Raw genomic sequence first — 18,253 nt, 5'->3', positions numbered from 1 at the left:
GGCCCGCCCCCCTAGCAGAGCCTCCTCCACCTTCCTCAAGCTAGGGCCGCGGCGCCCAAGAACAGGGCCGCGGCCCAACTTTGCACCAGCCATTTTTCTTCGTTTTTCCACTTCTAAAACCTTACAAAAACCCATCCAAACATCTCCAAATCATCAAATCAAAGTTCCCAAACTTACCAATGGTCCAAAACCACCAAAACCTGAAGCTCAAACCAACCAAAAACTCAACAATTCACAAAGTCCAATTCTAAACTTAAAAACTTTAGAAACTAAAAACTTCAAACTTAGATTACCTTTGATTGGGTTGTTTTCCGTTAAATCCTTCGGTTAAGAAGCTTCTAATCTTTCCTAGGATCGCTATGCCTCGACCCTCGCTTGATTCTGACTCCTAGAACTCGAGATTCCTTCAAAAAGGCTTCGAACGGTAAAATAAGCTTCCGGGAAGGAAGAGAGATTTTCTAACGTACGTTCTTATCTGACAAGCTGCTTCAAGCTTAAGTAACCTCAAATAAAACCTAAGGCTCGGGGTCCCAAAAACACCCCCGGGGACATTATAGTCAAAACTTCCAGAATTCCATCCTGATCTCAAATATTCCCAATTTATCATCAAATAAACATTTCTATTACCCCAAAATTGACCCCGTTATGACTAAACCGCTAACTCATAATCTAGGATCGTCTCATGCCGAATAGCTCGAATATATCTCCATAATAATAAAATCTCATTTACAAATTACAATATGCACCCAATTTACAAATATGCCCTCAACAGGCCAAATTACCAAAATGCCCTCATAACTATAAATACTCTCATATGCATGCATTTACCATCATATAATAATATAATTCACATGAACATGCATATGATTATTAAATAGCATAATATATCAATTATGGCCCTCCCGGCCTCCTAATCAAAGTCCTAAAACTTATTAGGAAATTTGGGGCATTACAATTTCTCTTAGGCCCCATAGTATGCTACGAAAAATTGGACAACACCTCCCTTGTTTTTTTAATATTCCCCAAATTCCAAATATCTTCTCAAATAGAGCAAACCAATTCACTACAATACTTCACTATTCCCACTATAATCTTCAATCAAAAATCCCTTCACAATGCCTTCTATATAAAGAAATCACCAAAAAAAATTGGATGATTTGGAGAAACACTTACTTGACAATGATAACTTCCACTTGCACTGTAACGCCCTGGCTACCCCAGAACAGTTACGGTGTACGGTGGACCGGAAATTTGACTCACTACCTGAGTCCTTTGGTCAAAAGCGTGCTCTAAGTGTAATTAACAGGTCAAGGTATAAAACTAGTAAAAAGGTAATGGAGATTTTCATTACAAACTGCTCTGCAGAGCTAAACAAAACGTTTACAAGCTGTTCTCAGTACAAAATGGTCACTACTGTTGAAAAGTTAAAATCCCGCCGACCTAAGCAGCAAAAATAGGGTAAACCCCCTAGTTCCTCTGAGAACACCTTGACCGTCGTGGTCAAGCGGCTGCATATGTACACACCACCACATCAGCTCTCCACTCAAGGCTAGGTGAGCTTCTCTTTCCCTTTACCTGCACCACATAGCACCCATGAGCCAAGGCCCAGCAAGAAAACATAACACTTAATATAAACATTATCAAATGATTATCATTATAATCACACTGAGCATAAAGCTTGAAAACAAGTGGGTGAACACCACATGAGGTCCTGATAAACCACACTGAGTGACTGACAAGCAAGTCACTAATTCAAATGGAAGAGTGGCTGATGGGTAAGCCACTAGCCTTCAACAGGTTCTGGTAACCGTTCTGAGTGACTGCCATACATGTCACTAATTCAGATGGGAGAGTGGCTGCTAAGTAAGCCACTAGCCTCCAAGCGCTTATTTCATTCATCGACCCTCGGGGTCGGTCTGGCATTAATGCTCTCTGAGCCATTCAATGCTGGTGATCTATCAGATCAAAACTTGTTGGCTTGCGTGACACACACTAATGCCGTCCTGACTAATAAGCCAGCTCAAAGTGATCAGTGCCCAGTACCACCCCTGAACCTGACTAATAAGTCACAGCTTCACAGTTGATACTAGCACCCTTGCCAAACCTGACTAATAAGTCAGTGCCATGCACAAATGAGCAACATATGCTAAGCATTCTATATTCAATCCATGTCCATATTTTCACAATCACATGCCTCATGTATATCCACGCATGTCATATTTGGGGTGCAGTTTTCTTACCTCTGGTTCGAGCAAGAACGAATAAAAGAACAACCCTGAGAACGATCGACTTTTTGGTCCTTTAGCGGTTACCTGGTCATAACCAAATTATGGGGTTCCATCAATAAAATGAATAATAAAAGGTTCCCAAACCAAAACCTAACCTCCGGGACCTCAAACACTACTCAACCGGGTAGTAGGTTCAATCCTGAGGCCTTAGGCTTGCATCCCCGAGCCAAAAAGCTAATTTTGGCCAAAAATGCCTTAAGGGTCGCGGCCCTCCTTGGCCATGCCGCGGCCCGCCCCTCAGACAGAGGCGCCTAAACCCAGCAACCCCCAAGAGCCGCGGCTCACCCCTGCCATGCCGCGGCGCAAGCTCCATTTCAGCCAAAACCCCTGTTTTTCCTCCCTTGCGTTTTCCCTTGAAACCAACCCTTCAAACCCAATTTAAACACCACCCAAACCTCTCTCAAACACCCATTTAAACCTCCAAACATCACCCATAACTATCCCTCATCATAACCCAAGTAAAACATCCCAAGAACTCCCCTTGATTCCAACTTTCCATACCAAAATCTAAAGCTGAAAACTATGAATGAAAACAGAGCAAAACCAGTAAAATAATGGATAAAACTCACCTCAAATTCGACACCAAACCCTCTTCAATGACTAAGCTATGTCTACAACCTCAACCTCCAAGTTCCCTAGCTTAATTCCACACCTAGAGCTCAAAACTCCAAAGAGGAAGAAGAGAGAAGTGAACTTACGGGAAGGAGAAGAAGCAAAACTTTGTTTTGGTTATGTTTTCTCTACAGCCATCTAAACCATATATATCCAAATCCCAAATGACCATTATACCCCTAGGTCTTTAAAAGTCTCTAAAGCCAACTCAAGGGCAATTTTGGTACTTTCCACCTACACCGTTAATCATAATTAACGCTTCCCAATTCCCGCTAATCTCAATATTCTCAAACTCCAATATTTCACATCCCGTTACCCTTTAATGCCCGGTAACACTCTAATCATTAAAACACCCCGAGACTCACCCCGAGCCCCGAGCTTATGCCTGTTATGACCAAACCGATAATCAACATTCCTTGATCGTCTCATGCCAAATGGCTCGAACAAACCCACATCATAATGTGGTCTCAATCTGTATTACCAACATGCGTTCAAATAATCAATTTACCCTTAACCAGCCAAATTACCATCACACCCCTGTATAAAGAAATATGGACTCACATGCATGCATTTCACATCATATCATAATATAATCAACATATACATGCATTTTATCAATTAATAACATAATTAAGCAAGTACGGCCCTCCCGGCCTACTGTTCACGTCGTTAAACACAACGGAGAATTCGGGGCACTACATGCACCCTTCAATTGCACCGAGTAATCATAACAGCACCACTCCAATTGATAGAAATTGAAAATTTAGGGTTTGAAGAATTTTTGGGGATTAGGGATTTCAAAATCAGATTAGGAAATGGGAAGGAAAAAGAAATATTTGGAGGAATTTGTATGTGGATTCAAGATGTAAGAAGGAGATTAAAAAGAAATTTTTGGGTAAAAGAAAGGAATTTAGAGAGAAAATGGAGAGAAATGTGTTGTGGATTTTTTTCAAAATGGAGAGAATGGCTAAAATGGAAGAGGGAAACCCCCTTTATGCCTTGGACCCGCATAAGCGCCGTGGCGCGCTCCTCCAAGCACTGTGGCGCGCCCCAAAATTTTTTTCCTGGGAATTTTCCAAGCGCCGCGGCCCTTCCCATATGCGCCGCGGCGCGCTCCTCTAACCCGAGCCTCCTTCTCTGTTTCTCGTCAAGGGCCGCGACTCTTGTTGCATGCGCCGCAGCCCTCTCTTCAGACTGCAAAATCTTCATTCTTTTTTATTTTTTTATAGTTTTCACGATTTCCACGGTTCTATTACATTCAAAAATACTAAAAACTAAAAAAAAAAATATAAGTCCAACCACAACTAAAAAATAAAAACTAAAAAATTGTTCATACTTTTTACAAACTAACTGAACTAAAAATTAAAAATAAACATAGGAATGCCTCCTAAGAGCGCTGTCGTTAACGTCATTTAGCCGGACGCTACTTTAGTTTCAGATCAAATCAGTTCCAACTCGACCACGGACTTACATGTCTCCACCGGACCCTCCAAGTAATGCTTCAATCTCTGTCCGTTCACCTTAAAATCTCCCGTCTTTTCACTATGAACTGGTACTGCTCCATAAGGAAGTGAGAAGACTACCGTGTATGGTCCAGACCATCGCGACTTCAATTTACCAGGAAAAAGTTTAAGCCTAGAATTAAAGAGCAAAACTTTATCCCCTGGTTGAAAATCCTTCCTTAATATTCTCTTATCATGAAAAGCCTTCGATTTCTCCTTATATATCTTCGCATTCTCATAGGCTTCATTTCGGAATTCCTCAAGTTCATTTAACTCCATAAGCCTATTCTGCCCCGCCATGAAGAGATCAACATTTAACTTTTTCACAGCCTAATAAGCTTTATGCTCCAGTTCCACCGGTAGATGACAAGCCTTACCAAACACCAATCGATATGGTGACATACCAATCGGAGTTTTAAATGCCGTGCGATAAGCCCAAAGTGAATCATCGAGCTTCTTCGCCCAATCCTTCCTCGAAGTATTTACTGTCTTTTCCAAGATACCTTTTATTTCTCTATTCGATACTTCAGCTTGGCCATTTTCAATTGGGTGATAAAATAACGCCTTTCGATGATGAACACCATAGCGAGCACAAAGAGCGGTGAACCACTTATTGTAAAAATGACTTCCCCGATCACTAATAATAGCTCTTGGAGTACCAAATCGAGTGAAGATATTTTTATGAAGGAATTTAATAACTTCCTTCCCATCACAAGTAGGAATTGCTGCGGCTTCTACCCATTTAGAAACATAATCCACCGCAAGCAAAATATATTTGTTATTATACGATGATGGGAAAGGTCCCATAAAGTCTATTCCCCATACGTCAAATAGCTCAACTTCCAAAATACCAGTCATCGGCATTTGATCTCTTCTTGATATGTTCCTAGTCCGTTGACAACGGTCACAACTTTTGACAAAATCATTAGCATCCTTAAATAATGTAGGCCAGTAAACCCACTTTGCAAAACCTTCGCAGCTGTTCTTGTTCCACCAAAATGACCGCCACAATGCAAACTATGACAGTGAGTTAAGATTGACAACATCTCCTCTTCGGGCACACATCTTCGAATAACTTGATCTGGGCAATGCTTATACAGAATAGGCTCCTCCCAATAATAACGCTTCACCTCCGAATAAAATTTCTTTAATTGTTGCCTTGTCATCTCAGGGGGTATAACCTTAGCAGCCAAATAATTAACATAATCTGCAAACCATGGAACCTCCTTGCCAACATTCACTTCGAACAACTGCTCATCCGGAAAAAGCATCATTAATCTGAACTTCTTTATCAAGGGAATTTTTCTCAACCTCTAAACGAGACAAATGATCAGCCACCAAATTCTCAGTACCTTTCTTATCCTTAATTTTCACATCAAATTCTTGTAATAACATAATCCACCGAATAAGACGAGGCTTAGAGTCTTTCTTAGTCATAAGATACTTTATTGCCGAATGATCCATATAGACAATCACCTTATTTCCGATCAAATATGGACGGAACTTATCGAAGGCATAAACTATGGCTAGAAGTTCTTTTTCTGTTGTTGCATAATTTAGTTGAGCATCATTTAAAGTTCGACTATCATAGTATATAGTTCGAAATACCTTGTCCACTCGCTGCCCAAGAACCGCTCCAACCGCATAATCACTAGCGTCACACATAAGCTCAAATGGAAGGTCCCAATTAGGTGTACATACTATCGGCGCTGAAATGAGCTTCTCCTTGAGAGTCTTGAAAGCAATCAAACAATCATCATTAAAATCAAAAGGAACCCCATTCATCAACAAGGTAGACAGCGGCTTTGAGATCTTAGAGAAGTCTTTGATAAATCTCCAATAAAACCCCGCATGGCCCAAGAAACTCCTCACTCCCTTAACTGAAATTGGAGGTGGCAAATTCTCTATAGTAGAAATCTTGGCCCGATCCACTTCAATTCCTTTCTTAGAAATTTTGTGCCCCAATACAATTCCTTCATTAACCATAAAGTGGCACTTTTCCTAATTAAGCACCAAATGCGACTCCTCACACCTTCTCAACACCATCTCCAAATTAGTCAAACACATGTCAAAAGAGGACCCATATACCGAAAAATCATCCATAAAAATTTCAATCCCCTTTCCAACCATGTCAGAGAATATTTCCATCATACACCGTTGAAACGTGGCTGGTGCATTACATAACCCGAATGGCATCCTTCGAAAAGCAAAAGTCCCATAAGGACATGTAAAAGTTGTCTTTTCTTGATCCTCCGGTGCAATTACGATCTGGTGATAGCCCGAGTACCCGTCTAGAAAACAATAGTAATTATGCCCCGCCAATCTATCCAACATTTGATCAATGAAAGGCAAAGGAAAATGATCTTTCCTCGTTGCCTTATTCAACTTCCGATAATCAATACATATCCTCCAACCCGTCACAGTCCTAGTTGGAATCAATTCATTGCTTTCATTCTTTACCACCGTCATACCCCCATTTTTCAGTACTACTTGAATTGGACTTACCCAAGCACTATCAGAAATAGGGTAAATCACTCTAGCATCCAACCACTTCAAAATCTCTTTCCTCACCACTTCTTTCATTGTTGGATTAAGCCTTCTCTGAGCATCAATAGTCAGTTTCGCCTCATCTTCCATAAGAATTCTATGCATAACTGTCGATGGGCTAATTCCTCTTATATCAGCTAGAGTCCACCCTATAGCAGTTTTATGAGCTCGTAACACCCTCAACAATTTCTCCTCCTCAACCTCCGAAAGAAATGATGAGACTATAACTGGAAGAGTCTTTTTTTCCCCAAGATAAGCATAACGGAGATGGTCCGGTAAAACCTTCAATTCTAAAACAGGTGGCTTCTGAATCGATGGTAATGGTCTGTCTGGCCCTGCACCCAATTCTTCAAATTTCTTATGTTTCCACGGCTTAGTTGATTTTATCCACTTTAAATAACTCATCACCTCTTCATTCTCCTCACCATCTACATCATCAACTGTGAGACTCAACTCAAGAGGATCCTCTCTTAATTTTTTTCTTTCTACTACTTCTTTGACCACATCAACTGAGAAACAACTATCACTTGCTTTAGGATAAGTCATAGCCTTAAACACATTAAATACTACTTCCTCCCCTTGAACTCTCAACTTCAACTCTCCCTTTTGCACATCTATCAATGCTTGCCCAGTTGCTAAAAATGGTCTCCCTAAAATAATAGGAACATTCTCATCCTCCTCCATATCAAGAACTATAAAATTAGCCAGAAAGATAAACTTATCCACCTTTACCAATACATCTTCTATAATACCACATGGATGCTTCACAGATCTATCAGCCAGCTGTAATGTTACTGTAGTTGGCCTAGCTTCCCCCAAACCAAGCCTCCGGAATACAGACAAAGGCATTAAATTAATACTCGCCCCTAAATCGTAAAGTGCATGCTTACATTCAAACTCCCCAATAGTGCATGGAATGGTAAAACTCTCAGGATCTCTTAACTTTTGAGGAAGCTTCCTTTGTAAAATCGCACTACATTCTTCTGTTAACGCCATTGTTTCGTAATCACCCATCTTTCTCTTATTTGAGAGAATCTCCTTCATAAACTTTACATAGCTAGGCATCTGTTCTAATGCTTCTGCAAATGGTATATTTATGTGTAGCTTCTTGAACACCTCTAAAAACTTTGCAAACTGCTTATCCAAATTATGCTTGCGAAGTCTTTGTGGATATGGAACTCTAACATGATGCTCAATAGTTACAGGTGGGGTCTCCTCTTCCTCCTTAAGGTCTTCAGTAACCTTTTTATCATCCAACTTTTTCTCTTCTTCTGACTGGATCTTCTTTAGCCCTTCATATCTCGTTCCACTCCTCAAAGTAAAAGCTTGGCACTGATCTTTAGGATTAACTTCTGTAGTGCTAGGCAAATTTCCTTGAGCTCTATTTGTCATTAAAGTATCCAATTGCCCTATTTGAGTCTCCAAACTTCTTATAGATGCCCTAGTTTCAGTCATGAATTGGTTAAGCACATCAGGTTGGGTTTCAGCTGGTTTCATTGGCATTTGGGGAGGTGGTCTATTTTGTGGTTGATAATAGCCCGGTGGAGGATGTTGGTCTGCATATTGATGTGGATAAGGTGGCCTATTTTGGGTAGGTTGATATGGTGGCTGAGGTGGAGGATAAGGTTGGAGGATGTTTTAGTTGTTAGACCAGGAAAAGTTGGGATGGTTCTTCCAAGCTGGGTTGTAAGTCATGGAATTGGGATTATTAGGCTGTCTTTGGTAACTTCCTATGGCTTGGACTTCTTCCATGGGCATGTTATTCATGTCTATAGCAGGGCATTAGTTTGGTTGATGGGTTGTACCACACACTTCACATAAGTTTTAAACTTGCATAGCTTGAGATGGGAGTGTAATCTTTTGTAATTGCTTCGTCAAGGCTGCTACTTGAGCTGTAAGCATGGTTATGGCATCCAATTCCATCATTCCAGCCACCTTCTTTGGCTGTCCCCTTTCAGTTGGCCATTGATAATTATTCATCGCCATCTCCTCTAATAGCTCATATGCCTCATTGGCACTTTTACTCATAAAGGCACCTCCCGCTGCAGCATCTATAATTGTTCTTGTCGTCCCATTCAACCCATTATAAAAATTATGCACCAACATCCACTTTTCTATTCCATGGTGCAGACACTTCCTTAACAACTCCTTAAAGAGCTCCCAAGAATCATACAGTGACTCTCCATCCAACTGATAAAAATTATTAATCTCACCCCTTAACTTTGCAGCCTTTGCTAGAGGAAAGAACTTGGCAAGAAATTTCTGAGCTAACTCCTCCCATGTAGTGATCGAATTCGCTTGTAAAGATATCAGCCAAATTTTCGCCCTATCCCTCAGTGAAAATGGGAATAGCCTTAGTCTTATAGCATCATCACTCACCCCATTCATCTTGAACGTTGCACATAACTCCAAAAAATTAGCTATGTGTAAATTAGGGTCCTCCGTTGGCATACCTCCAAACTGAACAGTTGTTTGAACCATCTAAAGGATGGCTGGCTTAATCTCAAAGTTGTTGGCAGCAATGGTTGGAGGTCTAATGCATGAATGCACTCTTGTAACAGTAGGAAGTACATAATCTCTTAATGTTCATGCTCCTTGCTCCCTTGGAACCTCAGCAGCCCCTTGACCATTATTAGCACCATTTCCCAAATTGTCAGCCATGGTGAATTCCAATTTCCTTTTTATTTTCCGGTTCTGTTTGCACGTTCTTTCAATTTCCCGGTCTATTGGTATAATCTGTTTTTGTCTATTGCTTCGCATATACCAACAAGTCCTGAAACACAAGAGAACCTTGATCCGAATAAATGTTAAAAAAAAACAAATCAAATTAGAACAAAAATTAACTTATTGATATTAATAAAAACAGTCCCCGGCAATGGCGCCAAAAACTTGATCGCCAAAAAGTAACACGCAAGTATACGCGGTCTAATCAAGTAATATATGATAAGTCAAGTGTCGATCCCACGAATACTGATATTAATTACCAATAATTAACCTCTAATTCTAATTGATTTGAATAATAATTTCAGATTGATAAATAAAATAATTATTACTAAAAATTAAGAAAACTACTAAGCACTTAAAGAAATGCAGAGATGAAATTTGATTTTATTCAATAGATGCAAAAGTTAGGGTTTTAGTTTCATCAACCATCCACTTATGATTTCTAACCAATTCTCAAGATTTCTTAATTCTATTATGGTAGCATATTACAATTATATATTATAGTCTTGTTAGGATCTATAATTCTCTACAATATACTATTTCCTACATCTCTGTGGTAAATCAATATATTGCAGGCTTTAAACACATAATTCCTAAACTACACAATTCCTAAAAATACTTTTGTCTAATATAAAATTGTGATTATTTACCTATAGCATAATTATCCTTCTCTTTTCAGAGTATAGGTTAAAATCATATAAACATATAAATGATGATCAAATATTCACAAGCATTAAGCATATGATAAATAATCTACAGCAGAATAATGAAATTCAGGAAAATTTCATTAAGAGATCAAAAGTTTCAAGAAAAATCCACTAAAACCCTAATAACAAGATTAGTTCAAAGCGAACATAATAAAATTAATCAAATTAAATATAAACATAAACTCCAATAAAGAGATTACAGAAGAAAATAAGAAATCAAACTCTAGGTCTTCAATGTTCTCCTCTGCCTCTAATGACTTCTCTACACCTCTAATAATGAATAGAATCCCCTAATTAACTTCTAAAACGTATTTAAAAAAAAAACCTAAAATATCTAACAATTTTTCCACTTCTGCAGGCCACGTACAGCCACACACGCCGCGGCCCTAGCATCCAAGCGCCGCGGCGCGCCTCTATACTCATGCGCAGCCCCCTCTCTGACTTCAGCGAGCGCCGCGGTGCTTCCCTCAAGCGTCGCGGCCCTTCAAAATTCCAGAAAATTAGCTTTCTCTGCTTCTCCCTTGCGTTGCAGCTCTTCATTCAAGCGCCGCGGCCCCTCTAATTCTTCCAAAATCTTGATTCCAAACTCCAAATCGAACAATTATCTCCACAAATGAGTCTTCAACCTCCTTTTTGTCAACATTTAGCATAAATTTCCCAATTTAAGCTGATTTTTCAGTCATTTCCCAAACTTCACGTTTTCTTCTCCTATTTCCTGCAAACATACCAAAACAAGCATAATACCGCATAACACTCCACCAAAATGACTCAAACTTACCCTAAACACATGTTAAAACTATGCTAAAAACAGACTCATCACAGCTATATATCACAATATTGTTGCACATAGATATAAAATTGTTTCATATAAATTGTGAGTTTAGAAAATCACATTGTAATTGGAATTGTGTATAATTCAAAGGAATTACACAAATTGGTGTGTTTGTCAAGCCATGTAATTATACAGTAACCATGTAATTAGAGGTAATTGAGGGATCTCAATACCACTTTCCAATTCTCATAGTACTCATAAGAATTTGGTGTAATTATACTGTGTAATTACTAAGTACTATCAATTTTAGGTAGTATTCATTACATAATATTATTTTTGTGTAATTACTAACTGTTTTGTCAAACATGATAAGATAAATTCATAATTTCATAATTATGACATACAAACACACTTTGTATTTTAAAATATAGTGTAATTATGTAAGATATGTAATTTCTTAAAAAAAAAATGTAAAACATCATTGTACTAGTTGTAATTAAATGTCGGTTTCAATTATTTTTATTGATACAATAATTAATTGATCAAATTTATAGAAAATAACATAATTAGTTTCTTTTTTCCTAGGTGCCAGTTTTTCCTTTCCGTTTAGACGGCAAAAATCGAAGCACAAATAATTTATGAGACCCACAAACATTAATGGCTCCAACTTAGAATGTTTATTGCAGCAACTGCCAAACATTACTCACCTACTTCTGTTAGCCGAAAAAAGAGAGGGGGTGGGGTAGCCAAAACAGAGTGAATTAAAATCTGATCTCTATATTCTCTGTTTCCATTATATTCCACCAATAAAAAAAACAACTCATTCACGTAGGAATAAATGAATAATGTTCTATAGCCACGTTGAGATGGGTAGAACAGGCTGAGAGCTTTCAACAGCTTGAATGGGAAAAAGGAAAATATTCATGGGCTCAGGAAGTTACACATAAGTTCTCTGAATTGAAACCATATGTAAATGCATATTAGACTTGTAAAAATGAGTCCAATTACCCAAAAGCTTGTGAGGATCATGTTATTAAGTGCTTCACAAGTTGTTACAAAATCACTAAAATCAGCCTAGTTTTCTCGGCAGGATTTCATTGCCTGCATTCCTCCTTTGCAAAAAAAAAAACAGTTTTCTGATTTTCTTTTCATTTCTGTAAAGTTTTGCACTCTGTACTAGTGTAAAGTGCTGCTTTCCTCGTCCGCGTTCGCTCTCTTCTCACAATTGTTTAGTCGAGCACTTTCTCTCCAGTTGAAAACACGTTCCAGACTACTGTACCTATGATGTACAATGCGACGGCTACCTTAAATACATCGTCCCAAGAACCTGCATGAAACAATGTTGATAGTGTGAGAAAAAGGTAATGTCATAAGCAATTTATTTCTGCAGAGGCATTAGATTAGCAGGACTAAACTTGTACCTTTCTGGAGTATGAGACCTGTTGCAGCTGTACCAAAGACGCCGGCTAGTACTCCTGCTGTATTCGACAGTCCTAGCAGTACTCCCTGTAATTGATGTTTGTAAGATTGATGCACAACATAGATAAAATTCCAAATAGGTAGGTAGATTACAAATGTAATGAGTTGCAATCTTTCTAATTAATATTTTTATCTTTAAAATTCTTAGACACAAGTAGGACAACTCATTCAAGCATAAACTAAAAAGTAAATGCTATATTCATAGGCCGTTACAGCTGGAATATATACAATTGTCGGCATTAGAACACTCACAGCATAGCGTGGTCCAATGTCTTGGTGATTGGAATATAGACCAGATTGTGAGAAAGCATCAGATCCCTGCGCAAGAAAAAGAGAATAAGAACATTTGGTTAATTACTATTTTAGGGTTTTCAGCATAGTATCATATATTTGAATCTCCATTTTATAATAGTTTTGGAATCACTGTGATAAAAAGAGAAGTTTATCACAATAAATTATTTTTGTTCCTTTATAGTTTTGTAAATCTAGAAGAAGTATGATGCTGATCACTTTCCTTTAACATTTTTTACAGCTAAACTTTGCTTGAAGATGCCAACTAATGTTAAACTTGTGCCTACCTGACTGCATGCCATGCATAGCACTGCCATTGCAGGAGTTTTAACATGACTGAGCTGAGTGAGAAAGAAGGCTGGACCAAGAAAACCAATTGATTGCATGATCTGCAGGGTCAAAAGAATTTAGAGAATAATTAATTTCACAAAAATATATATGTAGAATCATTATTATTCCAATACTCATAAAATTATCTTGTAAAGGTTGATAAGAAAGAGTTCTATCCATAATTGCTAATTTCCCTTTGGTAAAAACAATATGGATTATTCAACTTTACATGGATATTTCACTACTTGTACAACTTTATCTAGCCAATATACATGTCCTAGAATTATGGTTTTTACTTGGTATTTAGTTTTGTATCTAGTTACTTAATGATCTCATTAATTATTACTTGACAGTGCATGAACTGCAATTGGAATTCATACCAGTACAAATTCTTACCTTGCGAACTGATGTTATGGAAAAACCTTTGCTCACAAGAGTATCTGCAATCCAACCTCCAATATTTGCAAACACAGCCATGGTTAACCATGGTAGAACGCAGAGAAGACCAGATTCTGTGAGGTTAAACTTCAAAACCTGAGAAAGCAACCAACATTATACAGGTTGAAAAGAACCTAGTTCGTCCACCATGCAAGTTAGAATAAAGGTGTTGTGCCTTGAGTGCCCCAACATGTGTCTGTCAAAATAAATCCTTTCAATATTATGACAAATTTCGTGCATTACTAAAAGTATACTCAATTACCTGATTGTAATATGTCGGCATCCACGTCAAAAGAATAAAGGTACCCCAGTTATGGCAAAAGTGGGAGATAATAAGAGCCCAAACAGGTGCTTTGGATAAAATTAACTTCCACGGAATGACTGTTACAGGTTCCTTGGATACGTTACCCCCCAAAATAATTTTTTTCTCTTCTGCACTAAGTTCCGGATCATCTTTCGGTGAGCTATATGCCTGGTAATCCAGTTAGACACAGAAAGACTTAAACTTTAGCTTCCAAGGGGAAATCTAAAGAGCATCTTAGCTACAACTTATATCTTCTACATTAATCATACTCAATATTACAGTCAGATAATCGTCCAACAAGATAGCAGTTGGCTCACTAATTTGATTGGTAAATGAACAATTCATAATAACATCAACTGGTGAGTTCGTATTGTTTGAGAGTTGTCCTCTCAGCAGTATGGTTCCGTTTAGTTTATCTGCTGCTAGTCTTGTTCTGTTTACTAGCAGTTTTCCCTCTTGTATTTCTGCCTACGAGCTTCTTTTCAAATGAAATCTTTTTGCCTGGCCTCCTTTTAAAAAGGGGCTGGCTTCATAAAAAAAAAAACTTGAGAGTTTGTATGGGGAACTCATTTTCATATGACAGTCCTACTACTGAACAGCTTACTTTAGTGGTTAAGGGCATCAAAATATACATTTCATTGTCTTACTATAATATTTTTCTCTATGTAAGAAGTTAGTCAAATTTTCCTCCGGAAAGAAACAAAGGAAACAAAAACATACTTTACTTAGCCATATCGCAAACCAGATACTTCCAAGGGAACCAAAAGAGTAAAACACAGATGGCCATCCAAATTTCTGGATTAGAACAGGGGAAAAGGCCAACCCAGTGACGGAACCAAGATACATGCCACTGTATACAAGCGCTAAAGATCTGCTTCTCTCTGACACTGGAATCCACTTAGAAAGTATGTTATTCATGGCAGGCATGGCAACACCCTGTACGACATAGATAGCTACTAATTAAGGATACAATAATTGGACTATGTGTTAGAGAGTAGTCAAGCATAAGATATCAAAATAAACAAGTAAAAATTCCCACCTCGCCAATCCCCATAAAGGCACGCATGACAAGCAAACAAGGAAGTCCAATTTTTGCAGCAATAGGCGTCAAAATCGTTGCAATTGACCACCAGACAACTCCAAAACCTAATACTAGCTTCCCGCCAATTTTATCTGCCCATATGCCTCCAAGAATCTACATGCCACATAAATTACAATATAGTTACAGCTAAAAAAGTCAAAAAGACGTTCATTCCAACTTTGATGAGATATGTAAAAAATTAAACACCAAAGAGTGTCACAGGTGCAAAGTCAAGCATATAAAATCAGATCCTTTACAGCCATACAGCCATGGAACAGAAAAAGCATGGCCATTTGAATGAAACACATGAATACAGGGATCAATATTCTACATACGAATACTAGATATGATACGTAAATTGAGTTAGAACCTGGGTAAGTAGATAGCCCCAGAAAAATGAGGATTGAATCAGGCCAACTGTTGCACTGTTCCAGTTGAATTCCTTAGACATGGGAAGTATTGCGATGCTCATGTTTACCTACAACAAAATGTTAAAAGAGTAAGCAGATCGATCACTTAGAAAGTAATAAGATAGCAAGCTATCAACATACTACAAGTATAATGTTTTATGTAGAAATAGGATATAAAGGTCATTAAAGTGATGAAGTGTATCTAAGAACTACTTTACAACCATATATTGTGAAAAAATATTGAAATAATGGAACAATATCTGGCGAATCTGACTGAGAAAGACGCGAAAAGTACTCACACGATCCATGTTGCACAGTAGGAATGCAGAAAAACAGAGAACTACAATCACCCAGCGCTTAGGAAATTGCTGCCACCAAGAAGATGCTTGCTGTAGATTGCCATTGACTAAAACAGCTTCACCTGACCCGTCAACCGATGCCAATGGCTCCACATTTGCATCATTTATGTCATACTCATCAGACTTGTAATAAGCACAGGTCCTATTGATCTTCACATTTGCAGACTTATGAAATAATCTGTTTCTTACATCTAGCTTATTTAACACTCTAAACTGGCTCCAACTGCTGCAAGATACATTTGTAGAAAGACTGCAGTCACATTTTACTCTAACTCTTTGCTTAGGAATGTTGCTGCAACACCTTCTACTAGATTGCATTGATGAAGGATGATGCCTTTCATTAAAGGTTCTCGCTGACTTCCACTGGTTCTTTTCTGAAGAGCCAGTAGCATGAAGAACCGGGCCATATGTGTATTTAGATCTATAATTCGCTGGAGTACATAAAATGTGATTACCTATTCTTCCTTGATTATATCGTACAGTAAGAATCCCTGAACGCTCTCCTCTCTGATGTGAAACAGCTTGTTTGTTTGTACAGATTTTTCCTGCCATTAACAAATGAGCATTAGAAAGCTATGAACCATGATAGAATGCGTGCAACGCAAATGTATCTGAATGCAATATATCTTCTCACAAAGATTGCAAGCCCTGCCACTACTCTCAATCTATTTCAAATCAAAACATATGGCACAAGCTTCCATTTTGAGCATAAACACAAAATAGATATGCATGGCCTACAGAGAGATATGTCAATGCAATATTACTGTTCTTGTAAAGACTAAAAGCCCTGCAACCTCTCTCATTCAATTTCAACTCAAAACATATAACAAAAGTTTCCAAAGGGGACAAAAAGAATAGCAGCCAACAGCTAAAAGGGCTATTAAATTAAATAAGAAAGTTGGCCAAAAATTAGTCATTGAATTGTTTCTCTTCCTTAATTTTGGTCTTCACAAACACTCCATGAAATCAAATGCAAAAGTCCTAGTACAAAATGTAAGATTCCCACAAGCAATCCCACCTCACTTGAAGATTATTATGACTATTATATACTTACTAGGAAAAATTCAGAATGAGTTCACTTTAATCCCTACTAGGACCTCTATATTTTGTATGTGGAGAAGTTATAAGCAAATTTTTTTTATACCAGTATATTATAGTTATAACAGGCACCTAAAAAATTTCAAAAAATTCAAAATTTATGTTTTTTTTTTCCACGTGTAAAATAGATTTTTTTATCTTTGATTTCAGTACTATAAATTATTTTAAATTCCTTGAAATTTAATGAATGTCTGTTATTGTACAATGTATGGTTAAAATTTATCCACACCTTACTATAGAATTGCAATATATTTATTTATGTAAAAGCTTTATGAAAGTGATACATGCAACAATGAAATCTATAAATTCTTCTATTTTGCACTATCTCCTTATGTGCTTATGGATATTTATATAAATGTGTATGTGCGTATAAAAATAAAAGATAAGGAGCTGCATGCACAGGAATTTGCTCCCTGATTTGTGAAACAGGTTTAAATTTAAGTCCAATGTAAATTCATGCACCTCTCCCGTGAAAATTCAGCACTTAAAACAGAAATTTTAACACAACTCACACACAAAACTGATTAAAAACTAAATTCGATTGAGAAGAAGACAATGGAACAACATGAGAGAACACCCAATTCATTAAAAAAAAATCAGAAAATGTGCCAAAATAATCTATCCAAAAATAAGATAAAAATGGAAACAAAACTCAAATTGCATTTGTGGATAAGATAAGCAGCGAGTGGGAGGTAAGTAAGTATACCTGAACCGATAAAAGAACCGAAATTCCGATTCGAAATCAAACCTCCAATAGCCATTCTGTTTGTTCCGGCACCAGTAATTAAAGACGAGCTCAATGAAACTGAAAGAATCAGCTCCAAGAGAACAAGCTACTTATACAAGTTCAGTATCCATTACCAGTGCTTCTTCTCCTCGAATACGTCGCCGTTTTTAACGCTCTCTCTCTCTGTCAGAGACTCAGAATGGCAGAGAGGATAACCAAAGGCGTTTCTTCGTTCAATTTTTGATTCTCAGATTTTTTTTTATTATTATTATTATTTTTTAATAAGCGGGAAGAAAATCTGAGTGGCGTTAAAACCCGAGGTATCGTAATGATGCCACGTAGAATATCATCTCCAGTAAACATGAGAGTTGAGAGGCTACAAAAGAGGCAGAGACGAAATTATTGGAATGCCCTTCATCACATTCAGAATATTCTGGTGGTCTTTTAGGTCAATAAGGTTATTTCGGTGAATCTGAAGAGTGAAATGCGTCTCTTTGTTCACCGCAGAAGGTCCAAATTCCCAAATTCCACCGGTTGAAAACGACCGGTAAAGGCTATAAAAAGTGCATCTTCTTTTTTTTTAA

At 37.8% G+C, this 18,253-nt stretch overlaps 3 protein-coding genes across 3 annotated transcripts; all 3 read right to left on the bottom strand.

Annotated features, from left to right (window-relative positions):
* Positions 1-4,339: 4,339 nt before the first annotated feature.
* LOC133795249 (uncharacterized) lies at positions 4,340-4,702 on the bottom strand. The gene has a single exon (XM_062232705.1). The coding sequence runs from the start codon at positions 4,700-4,702 to the stop codon at positions 4,340-4,342; it is 363 nt and encodes a 120-aa protein (XP_062088689.1).
* A 30-nt stretch (positions 4,703-4,732) lies between these two features.
* Positions 4,733-8,872, bottom strand: LOC133795248 (uncharacterized). Its single transcript, XM_062232704.1, has 7 exons — positions 8,780-8,872; positions 7,702-8,281; positions 6,908-7,599; positions 6,491-6,670; positions 5,714-6,403; positions 5,364-5,652; positions 4,733-5,136 (listed from the first exon to the last, which is right to left on the bottom strand). The coding sequence occupies exons 1-7, from the start codon at positions 8,870-8,872 to the stop codon at positions 4,733-4,735; spliced, it is 2,928 nt and encodes a 975-aa protein (XP_062088688.1).
* Positions 8,873-11,981: 3,109 nt separating this feature from the next.
* Positions 11,982-17,962, bottom strand: LOC133796723 (ascorbate transporter, chloroplastic-like). The gene is made up of 11 exons (XM_062234369.1): positions 17,649-17,962; positions 15,785-16,389; positions 15,446-15,553; positions 15,034-15,189; positions 14,715-14,930; positions 13,953-14,162; positions 13,649-13,786; positions 13,210-13,311; positions 12,884-12,949; positions 12,574-12,658; positions 11,982-12,479 (listed from the first exon to the last, which is right to left on the bottom strand). The coding sequence occupies exons 1-11, from the start codon at positions 17,701-17,703 to the stop codon at positions 12,382-12,384; spliced, it is 1,839 nt and encodes a 612-aa protein (XP_062090353.1). The 5' UTR covers positions 17,704-17,962; the 3' UTR covers positions 11,982-12,381.
* Positions 17,963-18,253: the final 291 nt, after the last annotated feature.

The sequence above is a fragment of the Humulus lupulus genome, chromosome 8, assembly GCF_963169125.1.
Source record: "Humulus lupulus chromosome 8, drHumLupu1.1, whole genome shotgun sequence".
NCBI classification, from domain to species: domain Eukaryota; kingdom Viridiplantae; phylum Streptophyta; class Magnoliopsida; order Rosales; family Cannabaceae; genus Humulus; species Humulus lupulus.
Note: the sequence above shows the minus strand (reverse complement) of the source record. Positions and strands in the feature narration are given on the sequence as shown.

Coding starts and splice junctions, on each gene's coding strand:
- LOC133795249 (XM_062232705.1), bottom strand. CDS start 4,702: ATGGCGGGGCAGAATAGGCTTATGGAGTTAAATGAACTTGAGGAATTC.
- LOC133795248 (XM_062232704.1), bottom strand. CDS start 8,872: ATGGAATTGGATGCCATAACCATGCTTACAGCTCAAGTAGCAGCCTTG. Junction 7,600..7,701: donor ATCTGTGAAGCATCCATGTG/GTATTATAGAAG, acceptor CTATTATTTTAG/GGAGACCATTTTTAGCAACT. Junction 6,404..6,490: donor TTTTTATGGATGATTTTTCG/GTATATGGGTCC, acceptor GTGCTTAATTAG/GAAAAGTGCCACTTTATGGT.
- LOC133796723 (XM_062234369.1), bottom strand. CDS start 17,703: ATGGCTATTGGAGGTTTGATTTCGAATCGGAATTTCGGTTCTTTTATC. Junction 13,787..13,952: donor TGCCGACATATTACAATCAG/GTAATTGAGTAT, acceptor TTGCTTTCTCAG/GTTTTGAAGTTTAACCTCAC. Junction 12,480..12,573: donor AGGTCTCATACTCCAGAAAG/GTACAAGTTTAG, acceptor TGTTTCATGCAG/GTTCTTGGGACGATGTATTT.